The sequence below is a fragment of the Carcharhinus amblyrhynchos genome, unplaced genomic scaffold (assembly GCF_965287045.1).
Source record: "Carcharhinus amblyrhynchos unplaced genomic scaffold, sCarAmb.v2.hapA scaffold_668, whole genome shotgun sequence".
Classification (NCBI taxonomy): domain Eukaryota; kingdom Metazoa; phylum Chordata; class Chondrichthyes; order Carcharhiniformes; family Carcharhinidae; genus Carcharhinus; species Carcharhinus amblyrhynchos.
Window position 1 is genome coordinate 56,145 of NW_027650408.1, and position 26,532 is coordinate 82,676.

The 26,532-nt window shown below is 54.7% G+C and overlaps 1 protein-coding gene across 1 annotated transcript in view; it reads right to left on the reverse strand.

Annotated features, from left to right (window-relative positions):
* Positions 1–1,159: 1,159 nt before the first annotated feature.
* The window catches only part of dap3 (death associated protein 3), a 30,525-nt gene continuing 5,152 nt past the window's right edge, over positions 1,160–26,532 (reverse strand). Inside the window, exons 3-13 of the mRNA XM_080184303.1 lie at positions 22,907–23,017; positions 21,429–21,530; positions 20,339–20,447; positions 18,892–18,984; positions 12,167–12,297; positions 10,106–10,186; positions 7,890–8,048; positions 5,873–5,932; positions 5,178–5,267; positions 4,218–4,335; positions 1,160–1,681 (exon numbers count right to left, since the gene is read on the reverse strand). Of these exons, the coding sequence (XP_080040429.1) occupies positions 1,596–1,681; positions 4,218–4,335; positions 5,178–5,267; positions 5,873–5,932; positions 7,890–8,048; positions 10,106–10,186; positions 12,167–12,297; positions 18,892–18,984; positions 20,339–20,447; positions 21,429–21,530; positions 22,907–23,017 (1,140 nt within the window). The 3' untranslated portion in view covers positions 1,160–1,595. The remainder of the gene's footprint in view (positions 1,682–4,217; positions 4,336–5,177; positions 5,268–5,872; positions 5,933–7,889; positions 8,049–10,105; positions 10,187–12,166; positions 12,298–18,891; positions 18,985–20,338; positions 20,448–21,428; positions 21,531–22,906; positions 23,018–26,532) is intronic.

Genomic DNA, 26,532 nt, shown 5'->3' on the forward strand with positions numbered 1-26,532 from the left:
TCAGCGCGGCTCCGCAGCCCATTGGTGAGAATGCCACATGATGTCACCCGGCTCCGCCTCTCCTTGTCCCGCCGACCTCATCAAGCTGCGTTGCATGCCCGCGCCTGCTCCTCCCCCCCCTCTGATTGGCTGCCGCCGATTAACGGCTCCCACAGTTGGGGTGTGTGTAACAGGAATTACCGTCCGGGCTGCTGTTTCTGGTGTATCACCTCCTGCGTGTCGCAAGCAGAACTGTCCGGGTTACTCCAGGGCAACAGAGGTTCCCCCTTGCCCTCCAGCAGAACAATCGTTCCCCCTTGCCCTCTTAGAGATTGCCTACACAGCAATGGTATTGAAAGGGCAGCCATCTCAAACTTTAACCCTTCTTCCCTACCCACATACATACTGCAGCACCTACTCAACCTGTCTTTAATTTCACATTTGCAGCAGTTTGCCGGAAGAAGGCGGCCATTCAGCCCCTCACCCTTGTGCCAGCTCTGTTGTAGCAGAGGACCAAGGGTCCTTCCAACCCACGCTGCCGTTCAGACAGATTGTGGCTGATCTGTCAACCGCAGACCAACGAACGTACAGACCAAGGACAGGAGAAGGAGGCCACTCGGCCCCGTGAGTCTGCTCCACCAATCAATAAGAATTGAATGCTGAGGCAGTACAGTGGGTTAGCACTGCTGCCTCACAGTGCCAGGGACCTGGGTTCGATCCCCGGCTTGGGTCACTGTCTGTGCCAAGTCTGCACGTTCTCCTCGTGTCTGCATAGATTTCCTCTGGTTTCCTCCCAGGAAACAATTTAGGAAACGTTTGCTGCACTTCCGCTATGGCAGAAGTATCCAAAGATGTGCAGGTTAGGTGGGTTGGCTATGCCAAATTGTCCCTTTGTATACAAAGAACATAAGAAATAGGAGCAGGAGTAGGCCATCTGGCCCTTCGAGCCTGCCCCGCCATTCAATAAGATCATGGCTGATCTGTCGCTGCTCAGGTGGATCAATGTGCACGGTTACAGGGATGAGGATGGGCTTGGGGTAAAGTGCTCTTTCGGAGGGCCAGTGCAGTCTCGATGGGTCGAATGGCCTCCTGTGTTGCAGGCATTCTATGGGACATTTCAGATTTCCTTAACCACCCCCCCCAACTCCAGATCCAGCACTAAAACACAGAATCCGGGCAGTTAAAAACAGAAAGCAGCTTTAATTGTACTTTCACTTAGCCACACAGAGATATTCCGGAATGAACAGTGTACGCAGCGGTGTTGCATCGCAGGAACAGCAAGCTGAAACCCGACAGTGCGGAGCCTCTGCTGGCTTATCGAGCTGGGTTTTCACAGGGCAGGTCCCATCGCACTCCCCGCACCAGGGATTTCTCTAACCCACTCAGCTGGGACACAGAGGCAACAGGACTCACACAGTGAGCGGGCAGAATCAGTGCGGGGATTGGATATACCTGCTTCTGACTGCATACTGAGGGTTTGGGGATGTGGTGTTGGGCTTTGAGGTGGGGGGGGGAGGGGGTCGAGAACTCCATGCACCTCCGTTCTGGACGTTTCTTCAAGATTCTCCCCCTTGTCGGAAGGAGGCCACACCGCAGGCAGGTCCGGATGGCCATTCTCAGAGGGGGCCGCAGATTCTGTCAAATATCCCCGGGTTGTAGTTGCAGAGGAAGATTATCTCCTTCTTCCCCTCTTCCGTGAGAGCTGTGTGGGGAGAAGACAGTTAGTAGAAACACAGTTCCCCACGTTGTCGCAAGCAGAGACATCTACCATCGTGTGAATAGGAGCTGCAGGAGGCCATTCGATCCTTTGAGCTTGCGCCACCATTTGGCCTGGAGTCTGCACCAACTGCCCCAGTATCACAGACCATAGGTTATAGGAACAGAATGAGGCCACTCGGTCCATCGAGTCTGCTCCCCCATTCAATCATGGCTGATATTTTTCTCATTCCCATTCTCCTGCCTTTTCCCCATAACCCCCGATCCCCTTATTAATCAGGAACCTATCGATCTCTGTCTTAAAGACACTCAGTGACCCGGCCTCCTCTGCGGCAAAGAGTTCCACAGATTCCCCACTCTCTGGCTGAAGAAATTCCTCCTCGTCTCTGTTTTAAAGGATCGTCCCTTTAGCCTGAGGTTGTGCCCTCTGGTTCTAGTTTTTCCTATTAGTGGAAACATCCTCTCCACGTCCACTCTATCTGGGGCCTCGCAGGATCCTGTAAGTTTCAATAAGATCCCCCCTCATCCTTCTAAACTCCAACGAGTACAGACCCAGAGTCCTCAACCCGTTCCTCATCCGACATGCTCTTCATTCCAGGGATCACTTTGTGAACAAGTACTAAGGCTCTATCCCCATAACTCTATGTATTTACCCATCTAACCCGCACATCTTTGGACTGTGGGAGAAACTGGAGCACCCAGAGGAAACCCACGCAGACACGGGGTAGAATCTCCACACACACACACACAATGACCCAAGCCAGGAATCGAACCCGGGTCCCTGAAGCAGCAGTGCTAACCATTCCAGATGTCAAGCTGGTAAACCGCTTCTGCCCTGACTGAAGTTGGCTGGGCACTGGCTGTGTGACCCATGTTACAGGCGGCAGTGTGCCAATGCTTAAAAACACCAATGGCAGCACGACGTCTCCAAGTCAGGTCAGAAAGCAGCCTTCCCTCAGGCTGGGCAGGGGGGAAGCAGCAAGTCACAGAGGTTTACAGCATGGAAACAGGCCCTTCGGCCCAACTCGTCCATGCCACCCTATTTTTCTGAAGCCCCGAAGCTAGTCCCAATTGCCCGTGTTTGGCCCATATCCCTCTATACCCATCTTACCCATGTAACTGTCTAAATGCTTTTTAAATGACAAAATTGTACCCGCCTCTACTACTGCCTCTGGCAGCTCGTTCCAGACACTCACCACCCTCTGTGTGAAAAAATTGCCCCTCTGGACCCTTTTGTATCTCTCCCCTCTCACCTTAAACCAATGGCCTCTAGTTTTAGACTCCCCCATACCTTTGGGAAAAGATATTGACTATCTAGCTGATCTGTGCCCCTCATTATTTTATAGACCTCTATAAGATCACCCCTCAGCCTCCTACACTCCAGAGGAAAAAGTCCCAGTCTATCCAGCCTCTCCTTATAACTCAATCCATCAAGTCCCAGTAGCACCTGAGTAAATCTTTTCTGCACTCTTTCCAGTTTAATGATATCCTTTCTATAATAGGGTGACCAGGTTCCCCAAGGCTGGGGAGGGGGAAAGCAGCAAGCTCCCCCAGGGCTGGACATGGCCCAATTAAACAAGAAGGAAGTCGCAGAGAGACAAGATTCGATGGAAGAGTGTGCTGAGGATGGGAACAGAGTGAATCGAGCCACTTTCACCTCACATTGTCAGGATTAGATAATGCATTTTGGAAAGATAAATACAAATGGGAAATATACAGTAAATGGCAGAACCCTTAAAGTACTGATAGGCAGAGGGATCTGGGTGTACAGGTACACAGGTCACTGAAAGTGGCAATGCAGGTGGAGAAGGTAGTCAAGAAGGCGTACGGCAATGCTTGCCTTCATCGGCCGGGGCACTGAGTTTAAAAATTGACAAGTCATGTTGCAGCTTTATAGAACCTTAGTGAGGCCGCACTTGGAATATAGTGTTCAATTCTGGTCACCACACTACCAGAAAGATGTGGAGGCTTTGGAGAGGGTACAGAAAAGATTTACCAGGATGTTGCCCCTGGTATGGAGGGCATTAGTTATGAGGAGAGGTTGGAGAAACTTGGTTTGTTCTCACTAGAGTGACGGAGGTTGAGGGGAGACCTGATAGAAGTCCGCAAGATTATGAGGGGCATGGACAGAGTGGATAGTCAGAAGCTTTTCCCCAGGGTGAAAGTCAATTACTAGGGGGCACAGGTTTAAGGTGCAATAGTTTAAAGATGTACAGGGCAAGTTTTTTTTTACAGAGAGGGTGGTGGGTGCCTGGAACTCACTGCTGGGGGAGGGAGTGGAAGCGGATACGATAGTGAGTTTTAAGGGGCATCTGGACAAATCCATGAATAGGATGGGAATGGAGGGATATGGTCCCCGGAAGGGTAGGGGGTTTTAGTTCAGACAGGCAGCATGGTCGGTGCAGGCTTGGAGGGGCCGAAGGGCCTGTTCCTGTGCTGGAATTTTCTTTGTTCTCCCCTGTTCCTCCAATAGCACAGTGGGTATCCCAGCACCTGAGTATCAGGTACAGCCTCCTCCTCACCCTTCTCGTGCTGGATCCACTTGCGGTCGATGTAATATTGATAGCAGCTCTCAAACTCCTTCGGACTGTATTCGAGAACTTCCACCGGGACAAAGGGGTCCATCGCATCAAAGCCATCCTGCGGAGAGTGAGAGGGGAGAGAAACGTATCGACAGATAAATACACCAGACAAAGAGTGTTTCTGGAGATCCGCACCTTACAGAAGATATTAGTATAGGTTAAAGAGATGTGTACTGTCCTGTCTGGAGACAATACACATCTCTTTAACCGATGCTTAAGGCTATCTCCACTCATACTGTCTACACCTTTAAAACTTGAATAGCAGGTTAGCTGTAAAGACTCACATTCTAATCAGTATTCTGTAAACTGTGTGTGATCAGAACCTTCCACACACCTGACAAAGGGACACCATTTCCGAAAGCTTGTGGGATTACTATCAAATAAACTGGTTGGACTTCAGCCTGGTGTTGTGAGACTTCTTACCGTGAAAGGGAAACATCAGGGACATGTACTGACACCAGAACAACTTGTGACGCACAGGATGTCTCCACATGCTGGGGAGATCTCACAGAAACTTGGAAAATTCTAACAGGGTGGATTCAGAAAGAATGTTCCCCATGGTGGGGGGAGTCCAGAACTCAGGGGGTCAGAGTTTGAGGATAAGGGGTAAACCTTTTAGGACTGAGGAGAGGAGAAATTTCTTCACCCAGAGGGTGGGATTCACTCCCACAGAAAGTAGCTGAGGCCAAAACGTTGTGTGATTTGGAGAAGGAGTTAAGAAGGAGTTAGATTTCGCTCTTGGGGCTAAAGGGATCAAGGGATATGGGGGGGAAGGGGGGAAAATCAGGCTATTGAATTTGATGATCAGCCATGATCATAACGTGTGGTGGGGCAGGATTGAAGGGCCGAACGGCCTCCTCCTGCTTCTTGTTTCTATGTTTCCTCATTTCGAGGTCTCACCTTGCGCAGGAGATCGTGTGGCAAGCAGGAGAGGTCTGCACTCGCCAGGGCTCCAGTCTGGGTTAGTGTGGTCACCACTGCTCCGCCAGCCTGTAACAGGACACAGATTGTTAGTTAAAGCTCTCAGACGTGCCGCAGAGCCAGAGGTACAGCAGAGACCAGACTTGTACACAGGCTGCTGTCTGCAGATTGAGTACCTCAAAGAGCTTTTACATGTGGTGCGCACTGCAGGAGGGTCGGTGCCGAGGGAGCGCCGCACTGTGGGAGGGTCGGTGCCGAGGGAGCGCCGCACTGCGGGAGGGTCGGTGCCGAGGGAGCGCCGCACTGCGGGAGGGTCGGTGCCGAGGGAGCAATAAAATTACTGTGAAAATCCCCTAGTTGTCACACTCCTGTTCGGATACACTGAGGGAGAATTGAGCACGGCACTGTCTGTGTGGAGTCTGCACATTCTCCCCGTGTCTGCGTGGGTTTCCTCAGGGTGCTCTGGTTTCCTCCCACAGTCTGAAAGACGTTCTGGTTAGGGTGCATTGGCCGTACTAAATTCTCCCTCAGTGTAACCCGAACAGGTGCTGGAGTGTGACGACTGGGGGATTTTCACAGCAACTTCATTGCAGTGTTAATGTCAGACTTACTTGTGACACGAATAAATAACTGAACTTGCAGCACTCTCCAATCGGGTTTTGTCAGTCACTTACCCAGTCATTGTTCACCAGCTTCCTCAGGTTGTGGATCAGTGTGAGTTCTTCCGCCAACACCTAAAACAGGCAGACACGTCAGTGAGCAGCATGAAGCAACCAAACACACAAACAAGGCCGGGTTTAGGATGCATTTCCCCATCCTGCTCAGGAATGCTGGCAGCAAGGTGGCAGGAATTCCTCTGCCCGTCCTCTGGTCACCCCCTGACTCCCAGGGGACAGTCAGGGTTGAGGGTCAGGGTCAGGAGTGGGCTAGGGTACACGAGGCTCAGGAGGTGTGAGACTCGTCCTCAGGCTAAAGGGACGATCCTTTAAAACAGAGATGAGGAGGAATTTCTTCAGCCAGAGAGTGGGGAATCTGTGGAACTCTTTGCCGCAGAGGAGGCCGGGTCACTGAGTGTCTTTAAGACAGAGATAGATAGGTTCCTGATTAATAAGGGGATCAGGGGTTATGGGGAAAAGGCAGGAGAATGGGGGATGAGAAAAATATCAGCCATGATTGAATGGGGGAGCAGACTCGATGGACTGAGTGGCCTCATTCTGCTCCTACGTCGTGCACCCCTCTGCAGCTCAGGTTGGGGGCCAGCACCGGGAGTGCCCCTGGTTCATCACAGCTTGGAGAAGTTGGATTCATTCAGGGGCATTGCTCTGACTGGCCAGTATGTGTGTACGCTCTGTCCCAGTCTCTCTCTCTGCTCAGCCAGGGCTGTTGACTGGACTGGGCATCAGTGAGCTGGTTCATCCCTTTCCCACGTCTCACCCCTTTCCAATTAAACCCAGGCAAAACCAAAGGAGACAAGCCCCCAGCCCAGGGATATTTAACAAGCTCCATCCCATTGTCAAACAGACGGGCGTCTTTCCCAGTGGCACTCACTCAACATCTGAAACATTGGGCACCAAATAACAGGCAGGCAAGGAACGGCATAGGAATTACAGCTTTAAATTGGGATTGTGTACAATGGGAGTGAATGGGAAGGGGTTTGGGTCCATTGGGATTGTGTACAGTGGGAGTGAACGGGAAGGGGTTTGGGTCCATTGGGATTGTGTACAGTGGGAGTGAACGGGAAGGGGTTTGGGTCCATTGGGATTGTGTACAGTGGGAGTGAACGGGAAGGGGTTTGGGTCCATTGGGATTGTGTACAGTGGGAGTGAACGGGAAGGGGTTTGGGTCCATTGGGATTGTGCACAATGGGAGTGAACGGGATGGGGTTTGGGTCCATTGGGATTGTGTACAATGGGAGTGAACGGGAAGGGGTTTGGGTCCATTGGGGTTGTGTACAATGGGAGTGAACGGGAAGGGGTTTGGGTCCATTGGGATTGTGTACAATGGGAGTGAACGGGAAGGGGTTTGGGTCCATTGGGATTGTGTACAATGGGAGTGAACGGGAAGGGGTTTGGGTCCATTGGGATTGTGCACAATGGGAGTGAACGGGAAGGGGTTTGGGTCCATTGGGATTGTGCACAATGGGAGTGAACGGGAAGGGGTTTGGGTCCATTGGGATTGTGCACAATGGGAGTGAATGGGAAGGGGTTTGATCCATTGGGGTTGTGTACAATGGGAGTGAATGGGAAGGGGTTTGGGTCCATTGGGAGTGAATGGGATGGGGTTTGGGTCCATTGGGAGTGAATGGGATGGGGTTTGGGTCCATTGGGATTGTGCACAATGGGAGTGAACGGGATGGGGTTTGTGTCCATTGGGATTGTGTACAATGGGAGTGAACGGGAAGGGGTTTGATCCATTGGGATTGTGTACAATGGGAGTGAACGGGAAGGGGTTTGGGATTGGGATTGTGTACAATGGGAGTGAACGGGAAGGGGTTTGGGTCCATTGGGATTGTGTACAATGGGAGTGAACGGGAAGGGGTTTGATCCACTGGGATTGAGTATTTTGTGTTGAAACCATTTCACGGAGAGGGTCATGTATGAACACACACACACACACACACACACACACAGAAATAGCTCCGAGTGGGTGGGAAACAGTTGGAGCCTGGGTTGAACCAGGTGGATGGGATACCTGGCTTCTGTCCTCTCTCTTCATGGTGGTCGGACCCCAGAGGGCATTGACGCCATCGATCGCCACCAGCATCCGATACGTGTCGGGGAGACACTGCGCTTTCAGCTCCTTGAACAGGACGCCCACCACGTCACTGGCATTCTTCACTCGAGTTAAACCCTGCAGTTGGAGAGTCAAGGATCACGGTCAGCTTGGTGACTCACAGCACTCATTTCCCCTCATTACCCCGCCCTGACTCTGTCCTCTCTGGAGAGATGCTGGCTCCCTCCCTTGAGTTCAGCTGGCAAGGTGACTCACATCCTGCAGTATTTTACACATCATTTACCCGTGTGTCTTGGCTTTCCTTGTTACCTGCTGTACCCAGGACAGCACAGTGGGTTAGCACTGCTGCCTCACAGCGCCAGGAACCTTGGTTCGATTCCCTGCTTGGGTCACTGTCTGTGCGGAGTTTGCACATTCTCCCCATGTCTGTGTGGGTTTCCTCCGGTTTCCTCCCACAGTCTGAAAGACGGGCTGGTTAGGGTGCATTGGCCGTGCTAAATTCTCCCTCAGTGTACCCAAACAGGTGCCGGGGTGTGGCGACTAGGGGATTTTCACATTAACTTCATTGCAGCGTTAATGTAAGCCTACTTGTGACACTAATAAAAACTTTAAAATAAGCTTTCCCATTGGAAAACCCCATCTGGTTCACTACTGCCGTTTAGGGAGGAAACCTGCTGTCCTTTCTCGGTCTGGCCTGTATCTTGAGATTCATTGACCAGGACACCCAGATCCCTCTGCGCCCGGAAGTGAAATCAGGAGGGTTTTTAGCAGCACAAATACTAGGTGAGGAGGAGGATGAACCGGTAAACACTGAGGGTATTTTAGAGAATCGCAGCGGAGGTCAGGATACAGAAAACCAAAGTGTGAGAACATGCCTGGCCACCAACCTCTGACTGCTCCAGCACAGATAACGAGCAAACAGGTACAGCAGATAATAAAGAAAATGAATGGAATGTGGGCATTCATAGCGAAAGGAATGGAATATAAAGGGAAGGAAGTCTTGTTGCAACTACACAAGGCATTGGCAAGGCCACACCTGGAGTATTGTGCACAGTTTTGGTCCCCGTATTTGAGGAAAGATGTAGTGACATTGGAGGCAGCTCAGAGGAGGTTCACTAGATTGATTCCAGAGATGAGGAGTTTGTTGTATGAAGAGAGATTGAACAGTTTAGGCCGATACTCTCTGGAATTCAGAAGAGTGAAGGGAGATCAATTGAGGTACACAATATTTGATTTGATTTGATTTATTATTGTCACATGTATTGGGATACAGTGAAAAGTATTGTTTCTTGCGCGCTATACAAAGCATACTATTCATAGAGAAGGAAAGGAGAGAGTACAGAATGTAGTGTTACAGTCACAGCGAGGGTGTAGAGAAAGATCAACTTAATGCGAGGTCGGTCCATTCAAAAGTCTGACAGCAGCAGGGAAGAAGCTGTTCTTGAGTCGGTCGGTACAGGACCTCAGACTTTTGTATCTTTTTCCCTGACGGAAGAGAGAATGTCCGGGGTGTGTGGGGGGGGGGTCCTTGATTATGCCGGCTGCTTTTCCCCGAGGCAGCGGAAAGTGTAGACGGAGTCAATGGATGGGAGGCTGGTTTGTGTGATGGGATTGGGCTACATTTACGACCTTTTGTAGTTCCTTGTGGTCTTGGGCAGAGCAGGAGCCCAGACCAAGCTGTGATACAACCAGAAAGAATGCTTTCTATGGGGCATCTGTAAAAGTTGGTGAGAGTCATAGCGGACATGCCAAATTTCCTTCGTCTTCTGAGAAAATAGAGGTGTTGGTGAGGCTTTCCTAACTATAGTGTCAGCGTGGGGGGGGGACCAGGACAGGTGATAAAAGGTCTGGATAAAATAGTCATGGGGCAGATGTTTCCTCTTGTGGGACATTGTAGGACGAGAGGTCTCAGGATAAGTGGCAGCAAATTTAAAACAGAGTTGAGGAGAAACTACTTCTCCCAAAGGGTTGTGAATCTGTGGAATTCACTGCCCCAAAGTGCAGGTGGATGCTGGGACAGTGAGTAAAATTTAAGAAGGATTTTTAATTGAGAATGGATTGAAGGGTTATGGGGGGAAGGCAGGAAAATGGGGATGAGGAGTAGATCAGCCATGGTGGAGCAGACTCAATTCTGCTCCTTTATCATAGGAACCACGCATGTTTCAGCCTCTCACCTGCTCCACAACTTCAGCCAATGGTCTTCCTTCCTCAGTCGCCTCTCGCTTGCTCCAGATGTACTTCTGTTGGGTTTTCAGCTGTTCAAGAAAATCCCCCTCAGTTAGTGTGGTCAAACCACAGAGTGACACAGAAACATAGGAACTAGAAACAGAACAAAGGGAGGTGAGAGTCTTGTGATATTATCGCGAGACTACTAATCCAGAAACCCAGCTCGTGTTCTGGGGGACCCGGGTTCGAATCCCACCCACAGCAGATGGTGGAATTTGAATTCAATAAAAAATATCTGGGATTAAGAATCTACTGATGACCCATTGTCGGAAAAACCCATCTGGTTCCCTTTAGGGAAGGAAATCTGCCGTCCTTACCCCGGTCTGGCCTACATGTGACTCCAGAGCCACACAGCAATGTGGCTGACTCTTGATTGCCCCCCCCAAGGGTAACTAGGGATGGGCAATAAATGCTGGACCCAGCCAGAGACACCCGTGTCCCAGGGATGAATAACAAAAAAAGTAGGCCATTCGGCCCTTTGAGTCCACTCCACCATTCATTTTGATCATGGCTGACCATCAAATTCAAATTTGACAAAGGGTCATCTGGCCTTGAAAGGTCAGCTCTTTGCTCTCGTTACAGATGCTGTCTGACCTGCTGAGATTTTCCAGCATTTTCTCTTTTGGTTTCAAATTCAATATCCTGATTCCACCCCTTCCGTCCCCCCATATCCCTTGATCCCTTTAGTCCCAAGAGTGATATCTAATTCCTTCTTGAAATCACACAACGTTTTGGCCTCAGCTACTTTCTGTGTGAGTGAATTCCACACATTCCCCACCCTCTGGGTGAAGAAATTTCTCCTCACTTCAGTTCTAAAAGGTTTACCCCTTCTCCTCAAACTCTGACCCCGCCTCGTTCTGGACTCCCCCCACCATGGGGAACATTCTTTCTGAATCCACCCTGTTGAACCCTGTTAGAATTTTATAAGTTTCTATCAGACCCCCTCTCCCTCCTCTAAACTCCAGTGAATATAATCCTAACCCACTCAGTCTCTCCTCATATGACAGACCTGCCATCCCAGGAATCAGCCTGGTAAACCCTCGCTGTGCTCCCTCTATAGCAAGGAACATCCTTCCTCAGATAAGGAGACCAAAACTGCACACAATACTCCAGGTGTGACCTCACCAACGCCCTGTACATTTGCAGCAAAACATCCCTATCCCTAAACTCAAATCCTTGGCCCTTTGGCCCAACTGGTCCATGCTGCCCTTTTTTTTTAAACCCCTTATTATTTTATAGACCTCTATAAGATCACCCCTCAGCCTCCTACACTCCAGAGGAAAAAGTCCCAGTCTATCCAGCCTCTCCTTATAACTCAATCCATCAAGTCCCAGTAGCATCCTAGTAAATCTCTTCTGCACTCTTTCTAGTTTAATAATATCCTTTCTATAATAGGGTGACCAGAACTGTACACAGTATTCCAAGTGTGGCCTTACCAATGTCTTGTACAACTTCAACAAGACATCCCAACTCCTGTATTCAATGTTCTGACCGATGAAACCAAGCATGTCGAATGCCTTCTTCACCACTCTGTCCATCTGTGACTCCACTTTCAAGGAGTTATGAACCTGTACCCCTAGATCTCTTTGTTCTGTAACTCTCCCCAGTGCCCTAACATTAACTGAGTAAGTCCTGCTCTGGTTCAATCTACCAAAATGCATCATCTCGCATTTATCTAAATTAAACTCCATCTGCCATTCATCAGCCCACTGGCCCAATTGATCGAGATCCCATTGCAATTGGAGATAACTTTCTTCACTGTCCACTATACCACCAATCTTGGTGTCATCTGTAAACTTACCAACCATGCCTCCTATATTCTCATCCAAATCATTAATATAAATGATTAATAACAGTGGGCCCAGCACTGATCCCTGAGGCACACCGCTGGTCACAGGCCTCCAGTTTGAAAAACAATCCCCCAGAATCCTGCCCCTGGCTGGGATTAGCTGCCACTAAATAGCCAGGGGAGGGAGGGGGGGAGGGGGGGTAGTGTGGGGATTTATTACCTGCTTTAGAAATCGCTCGTTGGTGATCTTGAAGTTCTTAAGCCAGGCAGAGGCCTCCAGTGGCTGGTCCAGGCGGGCTTGGTTATAGGACGACTGCATCAGTTCTTTCGAGTGCTTCACCCATAAATAAGCTGCGATTGGGAGAGACGGACACGTCACACCCTCGGGGACACAGACAGACACGTCACACCCTCGGGGACGCAGACAGACACGTCACACCCTCGGGGACACAGACAGACACGTCACACCCTCGGGGACACAGACAGACACGTCACACCCTCGGGGACACAGACAGACACGCCGCACCCGCGGGGACACAGACAGACACGTCACACCCTCGGGGACACAGACAGACACGTCACACCCTCGGGGACACAGACAGACACGCCGCACCCGCGGGGACACAGACAGACACGTCACACCCGCGGGGACACAGACAGACACGTCACACCCGCGGGGACACAGACAGACACGTCACACCCGCGGGGACACAGACAGACACGTCACACCCGCGGGGACACAGACAGACACGTCACACCCTCGGGGACACAGACAGACACGTCACACCCTCGGGGACGCAGACAGACCCGCCGCACCCGCGGGGACGCAGACGGACCCGCCGCACCCGCGGGGACACAGACAGACACGTCACACCCGCGGGGACACAGACAGACACGTCACACCCGCGGGGACGCAGACAGACACGTCACACCCGCGGGGACACAGACGGACACGCCGCACCCTCGGGGACGCAGACGGACCCGCCGCACCCTCGGGGACGCAGACGGACACGTCACACCCTCGGGGACACAGACAGACCCGCCGCACCCGCGGGGACACAGACAGACACGTCACACCCGCGGGGACACAGACGGACACGCCGCACCCTCGGGGACGCAGACGGACCCGCCGCACCCTCGGGGACGCAGACGGACACGTCACACCCTCGGGGACACAGACGGACACGCCGCACCCTCGGGGACGCAGACAGACCCGCCGCACCCTCGGGGACGCAGACGGACCCGCCGCACCCTCGGGGACGCAGACGGACCCGCCGCACCCTCGGGGACGCAGACGGACCCGCCGCACCCTCGGGGACGCAGACGGACACGCCGCACCCTCGGGGACGCAGACGGACACGCCGCACCCTCGGGGACGCAGACGGACACGCCGCACCCTCGGGGACGCAGACAGACACGCCGCACCCTCGGGGACACAGACAGACCCGCCGCACCCTCGGGGACGCAGACAGACCCGCCGCACCCTCGGGGACGCAGACAGACCCGCCGCACCCTCGGGGACGCAGACAGACCCGCCGCACCCTCGGGGACGCAGACAGACACGTCACACCCTCGGGGACACAGACAGACACGTCACACCCTCGGGGACACAGACAGACCCGCCGCACCCTCGGGGACGCAGACGGACCCGCCGCACCCTCGGGGACGCAGACGGACACGTCACACCCTCGGGGACACAGACAGACCCGCCGCACCCTCGGGGACGCAGACGGACACGTCACACCCTCGGGGACACAGACAGACCCGCCGCACCCTCGGGGACGCAGACGGACACGTCACACCCTCGGGGACGCAGACAGACACGTCACACCCTCGGGGACACAGACAGACACGTCACACCCTCGGGGACACAGACAGACACGCCGCACCCTCGGGGACACAGACAGACACGCCGCACCCTCGGGGACACAGACAGACCCGCCGCACCCTCGGGGACGCAGACAGACACGTCACACCCTCGGGGACACAGACAGACACGTCACACCCGCGGGGACACAGACAGACCCGCCGCACCCTCGGGGACACAGACAGACACGCCGCACCCTCGGGGACGCAGACAGACACGTCGCACCCTCGGGGACACAGACAGACACGTCGCACCCTCGGGGACACAGACGGACACGCCGCACCCTCGGGGACACAGACAGACACGCCGCACCCTCGGGGACACAGACGGACACGCCGCACCCTCGGGGACACAGACGGACACGCCGCACCCTCGGGGACACAGACAGACCCGCCGCACCCTCGGGGACACAGACAGACCCGCCGCACCCTCGGGGACACAGACGGACCCGCCGCACCCTCGGGGACACAGACGGACCCGCCGCACCCTCGGGGACGCAGACGGACACGCCGCACCCTCGGGGACGCAGACGGACACGCCGCACCCTCGGGGACACAGACGGACACGCCGCACCCTCGGGGACACAGACGGACACGTCACACCCTCGGGGACACAGACGGACACGTCACACCCTCGGGGACGCAGACAGACACGTCGCACCCTCGGGGACACAGACAGACCCGCCGCACCCTCGGGGACACAGACAGACACGTCACACCCTCGGGGACACAGACAGACACGTCACACCCTCGGGGACACAGACAGACACGCCGCACCCTCGGGGACACAGACAGACCCGCCGCACCCTCGGGGACACAGACAGACACGTCACACCCTCGGGGACGCAGACGGACACGTCACACCCTCGGGGACGCAGACAGACACGTCACACCCTCGGGGACACAGACAGACACGTCACACCCTCGGGGACACAGACAGACACGCCGCACCCTCGGGGACACAGACGGACCCGCCGCACCCTCGGGGACGCAGACAGACCCGCCGCACCCTCGGGGACACAGACAGACCCGCCGCACCCTCGGGGACACAGACAGACCCGCCGCACCCTCGGGGACACAGACGGACCCGCCGCACCCTCGGGGACACAGACAGACACGCCGCACCCTCGGGGACACAGACAGACCCGCCGCACCCTCGGGGACACAGACAGACCCGCCGCACCCTCGGGGACACAGACAGACACGCCGCACCCTCGGGGACACAGACAGACCCGCCGCACCCTCGGGGACACAGACAGACACGCCGCACCCTCGGGGACACAGACAGACCTGTCGCACCCTCGGGGACACAGACGGACACGTCGCACCCTCGGGGACACAGACGGACACGTCACACCCTCGGGGACACAGACGGACACGCCGCACCCTCGGGGACACAGACAGACACGTCACACCCTCGGGGACACAGACAGACCCGCCGCACCCTCGGGGACACAGACAGACACGCCGCACCCTCGGGGACACAGACAGACCCGCCGCACCCTCGGGGACACAGACAGACACGCCGCACCCTCGGGGACACAGACAGACACGCCGCACCCTCGGGGACACAGACAGACCTGTCGCACCCTCGGGGACACAGACGGACACGTCGCACCCTCGGGGACACAGACGGACACGTCACACCCTCGGGGACACAGACAGACCCGCCGCACCCTCGGGGACACAGACAGACACGCCGCACCCTCGGGGACACAGACAGACCTGTCGCACCCTCGGGGACACAGACGGACACGTCGCACCCTCGGGGACACAGACGGACACGTCACACCCTCGGGGACACAGACGGACACGCCGCACCCTCGGGGACGCAGACAGACACGTCACACCCTCGGGGACGCAGACAGACCCGTCGCACCCTCGGGGACACAGACAGACACGCCGCACCCTCGGGGACACAGACAGACACGCCGCACCCTCGGGGACACAGACAGACCCGCCGCACCCTCGGGGACACAGACAGACCCGCCGCACCCTCGGGGACGCAGACGGACCCGCCGCACCCTCGGGGACGCAGACGGACACGCCGCACCCTCGGGGACGCAGACGGACACGCCGCACCCTCGGGGACGCAGACGGACACGTCACACCCGCGGGGACACAGACAGACACGTCACACCCTCGGGGACACAGACAGACACGCCGCACCCTCGGGGACACAGACAGACACGTCACACCCTCGGGGACGCAGACGGACACGTCACACCCTCGGGGACGCAGACAGACACGTCACACCCTCGGGGACACAGACAGACACGTCACACCCTCGGGGACACAGACAGACACGCCGCACCCTCGGGGACACAGACAGACACGCCGCACCCTCGGGGACACAGACGGACCCGCCGCACCCTCGGGGACGCAGACAGACCCGCCGCACCCTCGGGGACACAGACAGACCCGCCGCACCCTCGGGGACACAGACAGACCCGCCGCACCCTCGGGGACACAGACGGACCCGCCGCACCCTCGGGGACACAGACAGACACGCCGCACCCTCGGGGACACAGACAGACCCGCCGCACCCTCGGGGACACAGACAGACCCGCCGCACCCTCGGGGACACAGACAGACACGCCGCACCCTCGGGGACACAGACAGACCCGCCGCACCCTCGGGGACACAGACAGACACGCCGCACCCTCGGGGACACAGACAGACCTGTCGCACCCTCGGGGACACAGACGGACACGTCGCACCCTCGGGGACACAGACGGACACGTCACACCCTCGGGGACACAGACGGACACGCCGCACCCTCGGGGACACAGACAGACACGTCACACCCTCGGGGACACAGACAGACCCGCCGCACCCTCGGGGACACAGACAGACACGCCGCACCCTCGGGGACACAGACAGACCCGCCGCACCCTCGGGGACACAGACAGACACGCCGCACCCTCGGGGACACAGACAGACCTGTCGCACCCTCGGGGACACAGACGGACACGTCGCACCCTCGGGGACACAGACGGACACGTCACACCCTCGGGGACACAGACAGACCCGCCGCACCCTCGGGGACACAGACAGACACGCCGCACCCTCGGGGACACAGACAGACCTGTCGCACCCTCGGGGACACAGACGGACACGTCGCACCCTCGGGGACACAGACGGACACGTCACACCCTCGGGGACACAGACGGACACGCCGCACCCTCGGGGACGCAGACAGACACGTCACACCCTCGGGGACGCAGACAGACCCGTCGCACCCTCGGGGACACAGACAGACACGCCGCACCCTCGGGGACACAGACAGACACGCCGCACCCTCGGGGACACAGACAGACCCGCCGCACCCTCGGGGACACAGACAGACCCGCCGCACCCTCGGGGACGCAGACGGACACGCCGCACCCTCGGGGACGCAGACGGACACGCCGCACCCTCGGGGACGCAGACGGACACGTCACACCCGCGGGGACACAGACAGACACGTCACACCCTCGGGGACGCAGACAGACCCGCCGCACCCTCGGGGACACAGACAGACACGTCACACCCTCGGGGACGCAGACAGACACGCCGCACCCTCGGGGACACAGACAGACACGCCGCACCCTCGGGGACACAGACAGACACGCCGCACCCTCGGGGACACAGACGGACCCGCCGCACCCTCGGGGACACAGACGGACACGCCGCACCCTCGGGGACACAGACAGACCCGCCGCACCCTCGGGGACACAGACGGACACGCCGCACCCTCGGGGACGCAGACGGACACGCCGCACCCTCGGGGACACAGACAGACCCGCCGCACCCTCGGGGACACAGACGGACATGCCGCACCCTCGGGGACGCAGACGGACACGCCGTACCCTCGGGGACACAGACGGACACGTCACACCCTCGGGGACACAGACGGACATGTCACACCCTCGGGATAGCCATATCAGTTAAAGTCTCCTTGTAAATAAAATCTATAGCCCTCACTGGGATCCATTCACACCTCCCCCGCCCAGCTGTGCCAATCCCAGGACATTGCTGACCCACACATTCAATCCCCATGTGAGAGAATGTCAAAGCAGATCCACCCACCGGGAGGCATCCCATTCGATATGCACCTCCGTGTTCACCATTCCCCCACACCCAAACTCTGTCCCCACCCAAAACCTCACCCCCCCCCCAGTGCTGCCAAAAGGCCAACTTGTCCCTCTCCCCACCCAATCCCCTTCGCCCCCTCGCCTCCCCAACCAATCCCCTTCGCCCCCTCGCCTCCCCAACCAATCCCCTTCGCCCCCTCGCCTCCCCAACCAATCCCCTTCGCCCCCTCGCCTCCCCAACCAATCCTCTTCGCCCCCTCGCCACCCCAGCCAATCCCCTTCGCCCCCTCGCCTCCCCAACCAATCCCCTTCGCCCCCTCGCCACGCCAACCAATCCCCTTCACCCCCTCGCCTCCCCAACCAATCCCCTTCGCCCCCTCACCTCCCCAGCCAATCCCCTTCGCCCCCTCGCCACCCCAACCAATCCCCTTCGCCCCCTCGCCACCCCAGCCAATCCCCTTCGCCCCCTCGCCACCCCAACCAATCCCCTTCGCCCCCTCGCCACCCCAACCAATCCCCTTCGCCCCCCCAACCAATCCCCTTCGCCCCCTCGCCACCCCAACCAATCTCCTTCGCCCCCTCACTACCCCAACCAATCCCCTTCGCCCCCTCACTACCCCAACCAATCCACCTCCCCCACTCCCACAAGCCAACCAACAGCCTTCTCCCCCTCGCCACACCAACCAATCCCCTTCTCCAGACCCCAACCAATCCCCTTCTCCCCCTCTTCACCCCAACCAATCCTCTTCTCCCTCCTGCCACACCAACCAATCCCCTTCTTCCCCTCGCCACACCAACCAATCCCCTTCTCCACCATGCCAACCAATCCCCTTTGCCCTCTCCCGCTATCCCAACCAATCCCCTTCTCCCCATCCCGCCACGCCAACCAATAGCCTTCTCCCCCTCATCACTCCTACCAATCCCCTTCTCCCCCCACCAACTAATCCCTGTCTGGGTGGAGGTGCCGATGCGGTGGAGAGTGGGGGGGTGATGTGTACCCTACCGTTTGGGATGTGCAGTATTAGCCAGTCCCTCTTGGCACAGTAATGGACTGCATTACACAGGGTGAGGGTTTTCCCACATCCTTTCCGACCATCTGGAAACACATCGTGTTAAAGAAAGAACTGGAGTTGACCGCGACATGGCCGACACCACGCTCGGTAAACACTAACAGGGATTCAGGGCAAACCCCTTCTCTCCCCGTGTGAAAGACCAGAGAATCAAACCTGGTGAACTTTCACAGTTAGAGCAGACCATTCATATCCAACTGTGGTCAGGATACTGTCCCCTTGCTGAGCGACAGAAAGCTGCAGGAAAACCTCTGCTATTTCCCTTGGAATCACAAACATCTGCATAGTGTTCCTCCGTGAAAATAAAAAAAACACACAAGAATGCAGCACCGTCACGAACCTGCTTGGTTAGCCCCCCCCGAATCAAACACAACCTTAAACTCCCCTCACTACTTGTCCAATTCCGGTTTTGGGTCACTGTCCGTGTCGAGTTCATAGAATCCAACAGAAACCCATTTGATCCACTGAGTCTGCACTGACCACAATCCCACCCAGGACCCATTCCTCATGCATTACCCTAGCTAGTCCCACTGATACTGTGGGCCTATTTAGCATGGCCAATCCACCTAACCCACTCACCTTTGGACACTAAGGGTCAATTTAGCATGGCCAATCCACCTAACCCACTCACCTTTGGACACTAAGGGACAATTTAGCATGGCCAATCCTCCTAACCTACACATCTTTGGACACTAAGGGACAATTTAGCATGGCCAATCCACCTAACCTGCACATCTTTGGACACTAAGGGACAATTTAGCATGGCCAATCCACCTAACTTACACATCTTTCAGACTGTGGGAAGAAACTGGAGTGCCTGGAGGAAACCTATGCAGACATGGGGAGAACGTGCAGACTCCAAACAGACAGTGACTCAAGGCTGGAATTGAACCTGGTGCTGTGAGGCAGAAATGCTAACCACTCTGCCACCTTGTGTCCTCCAGATGCTCTGGTTTTCTTCCACAGTTCAAAGACGTGCAGGTTAGGGTGGATTGGCCATGCTGAATTGCCCCTTAGTGTCCAAAGATGTGTAGGTTAGGGTGGATAGGCCACGCTGAATTGCCCCTTAGTGTCCAAAGATGTGCAGGTTAGGTGGATTGGCCATGCTAAATTGCCCCTTAGTGTCCAAAGGTGTGTAGGTTAGGGTGGATTGGCCATGCTAAATTGCTGCTGCACATCTTTGGGACTGTGGGAGGAAACCAGAGCACCCGGAGGAAACCCACGGAGAGAACGTGCAGGGTCCACACAGACAGTGACCCAAGCTGGAAATGGAACCTGGGTCCCTGGCACTGGGAGGCTGCAGTGCTAACCCACTGTGCCACCCTTGTAGCACCGAGTTTAAAATCTTAGAAAGCTTGAGTTTGAAATGGTAAAGGATACAGATGACGTATCGAATGGCCGGGTGAGAGTAATTTGCGGATCTGAGATAGGAGAGAAGCTCCAGTGCTGGCTGTCGGATCATCACACACACCTCATTGAAAGTCTTAACCTGAAACGCAAAAGAGACACAACACAGGGTAAAAGGCACCAGCTGCAAACCTATACAGAGCTGACGTACAAGAGGGGACCAGAGAGGGCACAACCAATCCTGACACCCACCCAACTACAACCCAAACCGCCAGACTGGCCTGACTTAAAGCTTATTTATTAGTGTCACAAGTAAGGCTGACACTAACACTGCAATGAAGTTACTGTGAATATCCCCCGGTCGCCACACTCCGGTGCCTGTTCGGGTACGCTGAGGGAGAATTTAGCACCTAACCAGCACGTCTTTTCGGAGTGTGGAAGGAAACCGGAGCACCCAGAGGAAACCCATGCAGACACGGGGAGAACATGCAGATTCTACACAGACAGTGACCCAAGCCGGGAATCGAACCCAGGTCCCTGGCGCTGTGAGGCAGCAGTGCTAACCCACTGGACTGCCAATTTAGCACGGCCAATCCACCCTAACCTGCACATCTTTGGACACTAAGGGACAATTTAGCATGGCCAATCCACCCTAACCTGCACATCTTTGGACACTAAGGGACAATTTAGCATGGCCAATCCACCCTAACCTGCACATCTTTGGACACTAAGGGGCAATTTAGCATGGCCAATCCACCAAACCTGCACATCTTTGGACACTAAGGGACAATTTAGCATGGCCAATCCACCCTAACCTGCACATCTTTGGACACTAAGGGACAATTTAGCATGGCCAATCCACCCTAACCTGCACATCTTTGGACACTAAGGGACAATTTAGCACGGCCAATCCCCCTAACCTGCGCATTTTTTGGGCTATGGGAGGAAACCGGAGCACCCAGAGGAAACCCACGCAGACACGAGGAGAATGCGCAGACTCTGCACAGACAGTGACCCAAGCCTGGAATTGAACCCGGGTCCCTGGCGCTGTGAGGCAGTAGTGCTAACCCACTGTGCTGCACCCCCCCCAGCCTACTCCGGGGTGAAGCAGCCATTTACTTACCTGCTGCTGGAAGCGGCGTGTCAGGCCGTGGGGGAGGATAGTTTTCAGGTCACTGGCAGGGATGGTGTAATGCAGTCCGACATGTTGCTCGGTGTGTAGCCCCTGGAGCAAAACAAATCCAACCAGGTTCCATTACACAGCGCCCTCGCAGGCAGCATGTATCAGAGAGCAGAACGGTAAGAGCAGCAGGGTGTATGTACAGAGATATTTTACAAGGACTTCCTGTATAGGTGTCTGTGATACGTTCACCTGTATCTCCCTCAAAGTCTGCTGAAAGTTCCAGGGGGCAGAAACACAGAAGATAGGGGCAGGAGGAGGCCATTCGGCCCCTCGAGCCTGCTCCACCAATCATCATGATCATGGCTGATCGTCCAACTCAACAGCTTAATCCTGCTTTCGCCCCATAACAAAGAACAGGAACAGGCCCTTCGGTCCCTCCAAGCCTGCACCGACCATCCTGCACCCACCCCCCCCCCCCACCCCCCCGACTGAACTAAAACCCCCTACCCTTCCGGGGACCATATCCCTCTATTCCCATCCTATTCATGGATTTGTCAAGATGCCCCTTAAAACTCACTATCGTATCCGCTTCCACTCCCTCCCCCCGCAGCGAGTTCCAGGCACCCACCACTCTGCAAAAACTTACCTCGTACATTTCCTTTAAACCTTGTCCCTCACACCTTAAACCTGTGCCTTTCGATCCCGTTCACCCCCCCAGTGCAATATCCAGCCGCCTCTTCAATACATTCAATGTTTTGGCATCAACTCCTTCCTGTGGGAATGAATTCCACAGGCTCACCGGGTGAAGAAATGTCTCCTCACCTCCGTCCTAAATGGTCTACCCCCAATCCTCAGACTGTGACCCCCTGGTTCTGGACTCCCCCCACCATCGGGAACATCCTCCCTGCGTCTACCCTGTCTAGTCCTGTTAGAATTTTATAATTCCCTCGAGAGCAAAAACATCCTTCCTCAGAAAAGGAGACCAAAACTGTACATAATACTCTTGGTGTGGCCTCACCAAGGCCCCTGTATAATTGTAACAGTACAATGAAAGCTCAGTGTTTCAATTCCATGTCCAAAGGACTAACCCACAGCAAAGCTGCAAACTCCAACATCACGTGAGTATACTTACTTTCTGTGCTAAGCTGAGAATGGTTTGTAGGGATGTTTGTATTGAAACAGTATTTTCACCAGTTCAGGTTTACACCACGTTATCACTGTATTCTTATAATTGGTTCTTGCTAATTTTCTTGCTATGTGTTATCTACATCCTTAAATAAACTTTCTTTGATAAAAGCTCCCTTGTGCATCGTTTGAGTCACACCTGGAGTGAAAGAAACATCTTGCGCTTACCTGTGCTAAATTCAAAGTGCAACACCTATGATCGAGGCTTAAAGCATCGTGGAGTTTCTGACCTGGATTAGAACAGTTGCTACGCTCGAGTAAGATGAATGAGTTGCAAAGGCAGGGCCACTTACAGGGTCCATTTCGCTGGTTCTGAAAACAGGCGGAGCTGCTGTAACTGGCTGCGTCAGAGCAGACGCCTCCCATCCTCTTGGGCTGCCGTGAAAGTGACGGCTGAGATTAGCCTAAAAATAACAAGTCAAGGTTTAATAACTCTCCGAAAACAAACACTTGGGGACAGAAAGGGAGAGACACAGAAGGCCACGTTCCCCAGAGGGAAAGGCCCTTTCCCAGACATCAACAGTGAACAGACACCTTCAGGGGGCTGTGCTTGGTTTAAGAACTGCATTACTCCCGTAAATTTCTTCTATATATAAACCACCCCGAACCCCTCGATTAGATTCCAGTCTGTAACTCACTCCCGGGTATCTGTTATTCTATATATAAACCACCCCGAACCCCTCGATTAGATTCCAGTCTGTAACTCACTCCCGGGAATCTGTTATTCTATATATAAACCACCCCGAACCCCTCGATTAGATTCCAGTCTGTAACTCACTCCCAGGTATCTGTTATTCTAAATATAAACCACCCCGAACCCCTCGATTAGATTCCAGTCTGTAACTCACTCCCGGGTATCTGTTATTCTATATATAAACCCCCCCCGAACCCCTCGATCAGATTCCAGTCTGTAACTCACTCCCGGGTATCTGTTATTCTATATATAAACCACCCCAAACCCCTTGATTAGATTCCAGTCTGTAACTCACTCCCGGGTATCTGTTATTCTATATATAAACCACCCCGAACCCCTCGATTAGATTCCAGTCTGTAACTCACTCCCGGGTATCTGTTATTCTATATATAAACCACCCCGAACCCCTCGATTAGATTCCAGTCTGTAACTCACTCCCGGGTATCTGTTATTCTATATATAAACCACCCCGAACCCCTCGATTAGATTCCAGTCTGTAACTCACTCCCGGGTATCTGTTATTCTATATATAAACCACCCCGAACCCCTCGATTAGATTCCAGTCTGTAACTCACTCCCGGGTATCTGTTATTCTATATATAAACCACCCCGAACCCCTCGATTAGATTCCAGTCTGTAACTCACTCCCGGGTATCTGTTATTCTATATATAAACCACCCCGAACCCCTCGATTAGATTCCAGTCTGTAACTCACTCCCGGGTATCTGTTATTCTATATATAAACCACCCCGAACCCCTCGATTCGATTCCAGTCTGTAACTCACTCCCGGGTATCTGTTATTCTATATATAAACCACCCCGAACCCCTCGATTCGATTCCAGTCTGTAACTCACTCCCGGGTATCTGTTATTCTATATATAAACCCCCCCGAACCCCTCGATTAGATTCCAGTCTGTAACTCACTCCCGGGTATCTGTTATTCTATATATAAACCACCCCGAACCCCTCGATTAGATTCCAGTCTGTAACTCACTCCCGGGTATCTGTTATTCTATATATAAACCACCCCGAACCCCTCGATTAGATTCCAGTCTGTAACTCACTCCCGGGTATCTGTTATTCTGTATATAAACCACCCCAAACCCCTCGATTAGATTCCAGTCTGTAACTCACTCCCGGGTATCTGTTATTCTATACATAAACCACCCCAAACCCCTCGATTAGATTCCAGTCAGTAACTCACTCCCGGGTATCTGTTATTCTATATATAAACCACCCCGAACCCCTCGATTAGATTCCAGTCTGTAACTCATTTGTGAGTGTATTACTGCTAGAACGAGGAATAGGAGTGGGCCATTCAGCCCCTCGAACCTACTCCCCCATTCCATACCATCATGGCTGATCTCCTCGTGGCTTCATCTTCCCCCCCTTCTGCCTTTTCCCATTCCCCCCATTACTAATTAAAATCTTCTCCACCTCCCTCAATGTGTTCAGTGTCCCAGCGTTCACTGCGCTCTGGGATAGAGGATTCCACAGATTCATCACCCTCTGAATGAACTAATTCCTCCTCATTGTGAATCTGCCTACCCCGAGCCTGAAACCATGGCCTCTCGGTCGAGAATGCCCAACAAGGAGAAACATCCTTCTTGTGTCTACCCTGCCAACCCGTCTTACATTCCTCAGTTAGATCTCCTCTCATTTGTATAAACGTCAGCAAGTACCGGCCTAAACTGTTCAACCTCTCTTCACTGGCCAGCGCAATGGTTAGCGCTGCTGCCTCACAGCGCCAGGGACCCAGGTTCAATTCCTGGCTTGGGTCACTGTCTGTAGGAGTCTGCACATTCTCCCCATGTCTGCGTGGGTTTCCTCTGTGTGCTCCGGTTTCCTCCCACATTGCAAAGATGTGCATGTTAGCTGGATTGTCATGCTAGATTGCCCCTTAGTATCAGGGGAACTAGCTAGGGTAAAATACATGGGGCTATGAAGAAACCCACGCAGGCAGAAAGACAAAGTGCAGACTCCACACAGACAAGTCACCCAAGCTGGGAATCGAACCCGGGTCCCTGGCGCTGTGAGGCAGCAGTGCTAACCCACTGTGTCACCATGCCGCTGGGAATCGAACCCGGGTCCCTGGCGCTGTGAGACAGCAGTGCTAACCCACTGTGTCACCGTGCTGCTGGGAATCGAACCCGGGTCCCTGGCGCTGTGAGACAGCAGTGCTAACCCACTGTGTCACCGTGCCGCTGGGAATCGAACCCGGGTCCCTGGCGCTGTGAGACAGCAGTGCTAACCCACTGTGTCACCGTGCTGCTGGGAATCGAACCCGGGTCCCTGGCGCTGTGAGACAGCAGCGCTAACCCACTGTGTCACCGTGCTGCTGGGAATCGAACCCGGGTCCCTGGCGCTGTGAGGCAGCAGCGCTAACCCACTGTGTCACCGTGCTGCTGGGAATCGAACCCGGGTCCCTGGCGCTGTGAGGCAGCAGTGCTAACCCACTGTGTCACCGTGCTGCTGGGAATCGAACCCGGGTCCCTGGCGCTGTGAGGCAGCAGTGCTAACCCACTGTGTCACCGTGCTGCCGGGAATCGAACCCGGGTCCCTGGCACTGTGAGGCAGCAGTGCTAACCCATTGTGCCGCCCATTTATTGCCCATCCTTAATTGCCCTCCATTTCAGAGGGCATTGCTGTGGCTCTGGAGTCACATGTAGGCCCTGACTAGGTAAGGGCAGCAGATTTCCTTCTCTTGATAGGGACTTTCATGACTCAAATGGGTTTTGTTTTGAACGACAATCTTTGACAATTGTCATGGTCACCGTTACCAAGGCTAATGTGTTATTCCTGATTTATTGCCTCACTAATTTCCCCTAACTTGCACATCTTTGGACGCTAAGTGGCAATTTAGCCTGGCCAATCCACCCTAACTTGCATGTCTTTGGACATTAAGGGACAATTTAGCCTGGCCAATCCACACTAACCTGCATGTCTTTGGACACTAAGGGACAATTTAGCATGGCCAATCCACCTAACCTGCATGTTTTTCAGGAGGAAACCAGAGCTCCCAGAAGAAATCCACGCAGACATGGGGAGAACGTGCAGACTCCACTCAGACAGTGACCCAAGCCGGGAATTGAACCTGGCGCTGTGAGGCAGCAGCGCTAACCACAGTTCCCTCTTGTGTGTCAGGTGCAGCAGTGATTCTGCATGGTGTCTAACGGCTACGCTGCTCTGAGGGCACTGCCTGCAGTAACTGCCAGTGCAGTGTC